The sequence below is a fragment of the Tupaia chinensis genome, unplaced genomic scaffold (assembly GCF_000334495.1).
Source record: "Tupaia chinensis unplaced genomic scaffold, TupChi_1.0 Scaffold000330_1, whole genome shotgun sequence".
Classification (NCBI taxonomy): domain Eukaryota; kingdom Metazoa; phylum Chordata; class Mammalia; order Scandentia; family Tupaiidae; genus Tupaia; species Tupaia belangeri.
Genome location: NW_006159824.1, coordinates 907,692 through 914,997, shown reverse-complemented (window position 1 = coordinate 914,997; position 7,306 = coordinate 907,692). Strand labels below are relative to the sequence as shown.

The 7,306-nt window shown below is 51.6% G+C and overlaps 3 protein-coding genes across 3 annotated transcripts in view; 1 reads left to right on the top strand and 2 right to left on the bottom strand.

Moving 5' to 3' along the window:
- Positions 1-2,404: 2,404 nt before the first annotated feature.
- LOC102468727 (diamine acetyltransferase 2) lies at positions 2,405-3,809 on the bottom strand. The gene is made up of 6 exons (XM_006151785.3): positions 3,486-3,809; positions 3,294-3,345; positions 3,102-3,185; positions 2,900-3,001; positions 2,749-2,789; positions 2,405-2,621 (listed from the first exon to the last, which is right to left on the bottom strand). The coding sequence occupies exons 1-6, from the start codon at positions 3,549-3,551 to the stop codon at positions 2,454-2,456; spliced, it is 513 nt and encodes a 170-aa protein (XP_006151847.1). The 5' UTR covers positions 3,552-3,809; the 3' UTR covers positions 2,405-2,453.
- Positions 3,810-3,954: 145 nt separating this feature from the next.
- LOC102468312 (diamine acetyltransferase 2) lies at positions 3,955-5,362 on the bottom strand. Its single transcript, XM_006151784.3, has 6 exons — positions 5,036-5,362; positions 4,844-4,895; positions 4,652-4,735; positions 4,450-4,551; positions 4,299-4,339; positions 3,955-4,171 (listed from the first exon to the last, which is right to left on the bottom strand). Exons 1-6 carry the CDS (start codon positions 5,099-5,101, stop codon positions 4,004-4,006), a joined length of 513 nt encoding a protein of 170 aa, XP_006151846.1. The 5' UTR covers positions 5,102-5,362; the 3' UTR covers positions 3,955-4,003.
- Positions 5,363-7,254: 1,892 nt separating this feature from the next.
- SHBG (sex hormone binding globulin) overlaps positions 7,255-7,306 on the top strand; it is a gene marked incomplete in the record, with an annotated part of 4,424 nt that continues 4,372 nt past the window's right edge. The window contains 1 exon segment of the mRNA XM_006151895.3: positions 7,255-7,294.

The window sequence follows — 7,306 nt, the reverse complement described above, 5'->3', positions numbered from 1 at the left end:
AAGGAAGGATGGAAGGAAGGAAGGAAAGAGGGAGGGAGGGAGGGAGGAAGGAAGGAAGGAAAGAGAGAGAGAGAGGGAGGGAGGAAAGAAGGAAGGATGAAAGGAAGGAAGGAAGGAAGGAAAGAAAGAAAGAAAGAAAATTCTTTAAAAAAATCATCTTAAGAATCAGGCCAGCAGATGGTGTAGTAGCTGTCACTGGACTCCCACATGGCCGACTACAGTTTGAGCCCTGGACCTGGTGGCTTGAAACTCACACTAGGAAACGTGTGTGCGTGTCCAAGATCCCAGGAGGAGAATGGAGGAGAAAGGATTACAGCATGGCTATCTCCCCTGGGGGGTGATTTCTCACTGTCCCTCTCAGTGTCTCTGTCACTCTGTATGGTGAGCTCATACACCTTAAGGCAAAAACCTCTCAAAAAAAAAAACAAAAAAAACCTTAACAATCAAAACCAAAGAGTGTGGGGCCAGCAGGTGGTGCGGTAGTTAAAGGTGCTGGACTCTCATGTGGCTGATGGCGGTTCAAGTCCTGGACCTGGTGGCTTGCTTTCTCACTTTCCCTCTCTCCCTGTCTGATCAAACTGGGAAATAGTAATAATAAATAAAGTTAAATAAAATAATTCTTTAAGAAAAGAGTGAGTAGTGATTATATATAAGTAAGACGATGGATTCTATTTTATTTTATGGGTATGATCCAATTTTTCTTTTTCTTTCTTTTTTTTTTTTGCTATAGGGCATGTGGCTCATGAGAGAGAGAGGGAAATCACCCCCCCAGGGGATGGCCACACAATTTTTTCTCCTCCATTCTCCTCTTTGTGTAGGGGATGTACACACACATGCTAGCTAGGTGTGATTTTCTTTTTTTTAAGAATTATTTTATTTAGCTTTTTTATTATTATTATTACTTTCCAGTTTGATCAACCAGAGCGAGAGAGAGAGAGAGAAAGTGAGAAAGCAAGACACCAGGTTTGGGACTCAAACCGTGGTCAGTCATGTGGGAGTGTCCAGCGCCTTAACTACCACTCCACCTGCTGGTCCCGCTAGTGTGATTTTCAAGCCATTTAGTCTGAGACTCAAACTACACAGTTGGCTGTGTAGGATCCAGCCACCTTAACCTCCACACCACCTGCTGGCCCAATTTTTACAACAAACCTGCATTATTACGAGAGTGGAAAATGAGCCTGTTTCTCTCCTTGTCCCCATGGTCCTAAGGTTTATTTTGGTTTTGCTGAATATTACTCTTTTGTAAAGCATGGCAGACTGAAAATGAAGATTTATTTTTTAATTTGCCATAGGCCATGTGTGTTTACCAGAGGGGGGGGAACGTGAGAAAGCACCCCCATGGAGGATGGTCATGCAGCAACCCCTTATCCATCTCCATTTCTCCCTCCTCTCAGAATTTTGGGCGTGTGCATGCACATGTGCTCATCAAGCATGTTTTTCAAGCTGTTGGTTCCAGGACTAGAACCATACAGTTCGCCATGTGGGATCCAGCTGCCTTAGCCAACACACCACTGGTTGGTCTGACTTGGTTACTTTTCTTTTTTTTTTTTTAAGTTTATCTATTTGTTATTACTAGTATTATTTAATTTGTTATGGGGCCTGTGTACTCACAAGAGAAAATGAAAAGGCAAGCCACCAGGTCCAGGACTTGAATCATTGTCAGCCATATGGGAATCCAGCACCTTACCCACCATGGCCCCAAAGACTTTGTGACTTTTGAAAAAGGAAAAGGACTAACTCCCTGAACCGGTTTCTGCAAGTTGGGCAAATGGTTCTCCCAAGTGCTCTTTGAAATGCCGACACCAGGTGGCAGCCTATCCAGTCTGTTGAGCCATGGGAGATCTGCCACAGCTTAGTCGCTATCTGAGGCCTTAATCTGGGTCTCAAACATGACTGACAAGTCTGGTGTGCCAAACTCACCCTTGGCTCTTCTTTTCTCTGTATTTCACAGGCCAGAAACAAGACTGCGATCCATCTTTATCCCCAGTAGCAACATCTACGGACCAGAACCTCAGATATGAGCTGGTAGTGGCTGAAGCTCTACAAGAACTCCTCTACCCCACACCACACCGGCACATAGTCATTCTCATTTATCTTATTTAATCTCTTTAAGGAATCATTTATTCGATTTTTATTCAATGTTTTTAATTGTTACTATTTCTAATTTGTTCAGACAGAGAGAGAGAGAAATAAGAAAGAAAGCCATCAGGTCTGGGACTTGAACTGTGTTTGGCCATATGGGAGTGCCCCAACCACCATGCCACCTGCTGGCCCTATTCTCACTTATTTTTTTACTTCCAACAAGGAGTTTCTCCCTCCCTTCTCCTCTCCATCCATTCTTCGGGAATAAGCACCCCTACTCCTTCTTTTTGTCAGTGTCTATGGAGGTCATCTCTGAGGAGTGCTTGAGCTGGGGGGAAGTTCACGTAGAGAACCATCACCCAGGGATGGCATCACCTTCCTGCCAATGCCTTCATCGCCTGTCCTTCAAAGCAGAAGGCGTGCCAGCCCTCAGCTTCAGTCAGGTCGTGGGCTCCTAGGACCTTGTACAAGTCCACGGCCCTCTTGTTCCAGTCCAGGACCATCAGACGGAATTGGGTGCAGCCCGCTTCCAAGGCCACCTGTGGGAGAAGACATCGCTCACTTTCCTGGCATCCAAAGGAAAAGACTTTCTCAACCCCTCATTCAACCTGGGTGCCCCCCAAATGCCCTTGCTTTTGAGAGCTAGCTTGTAGCCCCTCTCCTCACCTCAGCCACCTTTTTGATAATTTTGGAACCAATCCCCTGACCTGTTGTGGGGAGAAAGAGACAAAGAAAGCAATTGTTTTAGGTGAAGAGGATCAGAGAATCCCATAGGCTGGCATTTGGTGGTCGGCTTGCGGGTGGCTTTGCTCCATACCCTGATATTCTGGCATCACATAGATGTCTTCCAGGTAAACGCTGCGTCCCTTCCACGTGCTGTAGATGAAGTAGTATAGTCCATAGCCCACCAAGCGAGGCCCTGAGAAAGGGAGAATAGAGGGGTAAGGCCTCTGGGAGCCTGTGGGAGGGACCTGTGAGGCTAACCAAGAGGTTGACCTGTGAGGTCCAAGTGCTCTTACCAGGTAGTTGGCCCGGGGCTGGAGGAGTCTCTGCTACCAAGCAGTGATACAGAGGATTCTCTCCAAAGCCATCTGCTCTCAGGGCTGTACCGAAAGAGACCTGGGTGTATGCACAGTCTGGGGCTGTGGCCTGAGGAATCCATCCCTCATTTCTTCCCCAGTCTCCCCAGGACCTGGCTGTTAAGCACCCACCTTCTTCACTGATCTTCACCTGATCCGAGAGTTTCTCGTACTCAGCTAGTTCCTAAGCGTGGGGACAGAGGCTAGGTTAGGACAGCAGAGCCCCAAGGCGCGCCCCACCCCCGGCGTTCACCTCCTGTACTCAGCTTAGGCCTCCCAGGCCTGATCCCCCTGACACCCTGGTTTCCGGCCCGCCGCCTTCACCCGAATCAGCCTCAGGATATCTCCACAGTCTTCCTCCTTGGCCTCACGAATCTGCACGGAAGCCATTCCGATTGCTACGGGCTGGGACCAAAGTCCACGACCCCCACTTCCGTTCTGCAGGATCCCGCAAAGGGCAACCAGTTCCCTTTAAACGGCCTACAAGCTCGGATCCCGAAAGGCCAGGCAGAGCTGGGCGCGGGCGCCACGGGTTAAGAAGCGGAGCCTAGGTCCGGACGCTGGCGGGGCACACTGAGCGGTCCCACGAGGTGGTCCCCGCCGCCTGGGTAGCCCCTCAATTCTGCCCCTGTATGCGCACGCCCGCCAGCCAATCAGCTTTCAGCGCAGGCGCAGCTCCGACCCTTGGCCGCGCCCCCCAACCCCTCCCTTCTCCTCTCCATCCATTCTTCGGGAATAAGCACCCCTACTCCTTCTTTTTGTCAGTGTCTATGGAGGTCATCTCTGAGGAGTGCTTGAGCTGGGGGGAAGTTCACGTAGAGAACCATCACCCAGGGATGGCATCACCTTCCTGCCAATGCCTTCATCGCCTGTCCTTCAAAGCAGAAGGCGTGCCAGCCCTCAGCTTCAGTCAGGTCGTGGGCTCCTAGGACCTTGTACAAGTCCACGGCCCTCTTGTTCCAGTCCAGGACCATCAGACGGAATTGGGTGCAGCCCGCTTCCAAGGCCACCTGTGGGAGAAGACATCGCTCACTTTCCTGGCATCCAAAGGAAAAGACTTTCTCAACCCCTCATTCAACCTGGGTGCCCCCCAAATGCCCTTGCTTTTGAGAGCTAGCTTGTAGCCCCTCTCCTCACCTCAGCCACCTTTTTGATAATTTTGGAACCAATCCCCTGACCTGTTGTGGGGAGAAAGAGACAAAGAAAGCAATTGTTTTAGGTGAAGAGGATCAGAGAATCCCATAGGCTGGCATTTGGTGGTCGGCTTGCGGGTGGCTTTGCTCCATACCCTGATATTCTGGCATCACATAGATGTCTTCCAGGTAAACGCTGCGTCCCTTCCACGTGCTGTAGATGAAGTAGTATAGTCCATAGCCCACCAAGCGAGGCCCTGAGAAAGGGAGAATAGAGGGGTAAGGCCTCTGGGAGCCTGTGGGAGGGACCTGTGAGGCTAACCAAGAGGTTGACCTGTGAGGTCCAAGTGCTCTTACCAGGTAGTTGGCCCGGGGCTGGAGGAGTCTCTGCTACCAAGCAGTGATACAGAGGATTCTCTCCAAAGCCATCTGCTCTCAGGGCTGTACCGAAAGAGACCTGGGTGTATGCACAGTCTGGGGCTGTGGCCTGAGGAATCCATCCCTCATTTCTTCCCCAGTCTCCCCAGGACCTGGCTGTTAAGCACCCACCTTCTTCACTGATCTTCACCTGATCCGAGAGTTTCTCGTACTCAGCTAGTTCCTAAGCGTGGGGACAGAGGCTAGGTTAGGACAGCAGAGCCCCAAGGCGCGCCCCACCCCCGGCGTTCACCTCCTGTACTCAGCTTAGGCCTCCCAGGCCTGATCCCCCTGACACCCTGGTTTCCGGCCCGCCGCCTTCACCCGAATCAGCCTCAGGATATCTCCACAGTCTTCCTCCTTGGCCTCACGAATCTGCACGGAAGCCATTCCGATTGCTACGGGCTGGGACCAAAGTCCACGACCCCCACTTCCGTTCTGCAGGATCCCGCAAAGGGCAACCAGTTCCCTTTAAACGGCCTACAAGCTCGGATCCCGAAAGGCCAGGCAGAGCTGGGCGCGGGCGCCACGGGTTAAGAAGCGGAGCCTAGGTCCGGACGCTGGCGGGGCACACTGAGCGGTCCCACGAGGTGGTCCCCGCCGCCTGGGTAGCCCCTCAATTCTGCCCCTGTATGCGCACGCCCGCCAGCCAATCAGCTTTCAGCGCAGGCGCAGCTCCGCCCCTTGGCCGCGCCCCCCAACAGCCTGGTCTTGTGACTCGCCTGGGGAGCAGGGGTCAAGGCTGGAGTGGTCGTTGTTATCGGGTGCCCAACGTCAATCGGAGATACCCCATGGCTCGCAAGTCACCCACGGTGCTTCATTAATCGAGATGTGCAGTGATTATCTGCATTAGCCTTCACTCTGACAGTCATCTATTCAAGCCCACCCAGGTCCTGGGTGAGTCCCAAGACCCCCAGCTCTAAAACGCCGCTTCTTACCGCTCTCTGAGTGGCCCAAAGAGTTTCTTCACTCAGGAGCATTTGCATTTTTAAATGAGTCAGGGAGACCAGTCGGTGGCATGGTGGTTAAGACGACCTGATGCCACATGGCGGACAGCTCTGTACCAGTCCCTGGACAAGCAGCTAAAACACACACACACACACACACACACACACACACACACACGACACTTGTGTGCGCATGCCCAAAATCCTGAGAGGAGAAGGGATTGCAGCGTGGCCATCTTCCCAGGGGCTCGGGAGAGTTGTGGGAGGTGGTGCTTTCTCACGTTTTCTCTCTTTCTCTCTGTCTCTCAAGTTTCTCTCTCCAGCAAATGCTTGTGCTCTATACCAAACTGAAAACAAAAAACAAACAAACAAAAAAAAACAGGGAGAGGGTGATGAGTTTCTGTTGGTAGACCGTTTAGGCCTTGTAATAAATGGGAAGGGAAGGGAATTAGGAGTCGGGGTGCGGGTCCCTTCTTCATGTTCATGAAATCACACACAGAGACAATATCTTCTTGTGCGACAAGACTCAGAGTCCTGGGGAAGGACACTGAGGGGAGGGTTCAGATCAGAAAGCAAGCACTGTGCCTGTACCACCTTCATTCACCCTCATTCACTACAACCCCATAAAGTATTCTCCTCATTGTACAGACAAAGACTCTGAGATGCAGAGGTAAAGTGACTTGCCCAAGGTTACCCAGCTAGGTATTTGGGATTCCAGGTCTCATTTCTTTCTTTCTTTTTTTTAAAATTAGTTTATTTATTTTGACCAGAGAGGGGCAGAGCGAGAGAGACGGAAAGTGAGAAAGCAAGCCACCAGGTCCAGGGGTCGAACCATGGTCGGCTATGTGGGAGTCCAGTGCCCTTAACCAAGCAAGCACTGTGCCTGTACCACCTTCATTCACCCTCATTCACTACAACCCCATAAAGTATTCTCCTCATTGTACAGACAAAGACTCTGAGATGCAGAGGTAAAGTGACTTGCCCAAGGTTACCCAGCTAGGTATTTGGGATTCCAGGTCTCATTTCTTTCTTTCTTTTTTTTAAAATTAGTTTATTTATTTTGACCAGAGAGGGGCAGAGCGAGAGAGACGGAAAGTGAGAAAGCAAGCCACCAGGTCCAGGGGTTGAACCATGGTCGGCTATGTGGGAGTCCAGTGCCCTTAACCAACACACCACTTGCTGGCCAGTGCCCTTAACCACTGTACCACTTGCTGGCCCCTCAAGGGCTCATTTCTAAGCCTGACAGAGGATGCTACCCAGGGAGCAGGGCAAGGCAGGGCTGCTTCTAGACCTCAGGACAAGACGGCCCCTGCAGGTGGGCAAAAGTCTTGGAGGACTCAGGTCTGCCCTAGAGGAGGGGAGAGGATGTGGGTGTCCTCTCCCAGCTCATAAACTTTCTTGGTAGTGGGGGATGGTGGTGGAGTGATTCTGTCCCTCACCCCATTTGTCCTCGGGTTGCAGGGTCAGTGCCCCATCACCTACCCCCCTTCTTCCCCCCCCGGGGCAACCTTTAACCCTGCGCCACCCACATGCAAGGCTGCCTGTCCCCTCGCAGTTTCCCTGGAGCTGTCTGAGCCACCAGTGGCTGGTTATGGAGAGCAGAGACCCACCAGCTACCTCGCACCGGTGGTGGCTGGCTCTGGTGCCT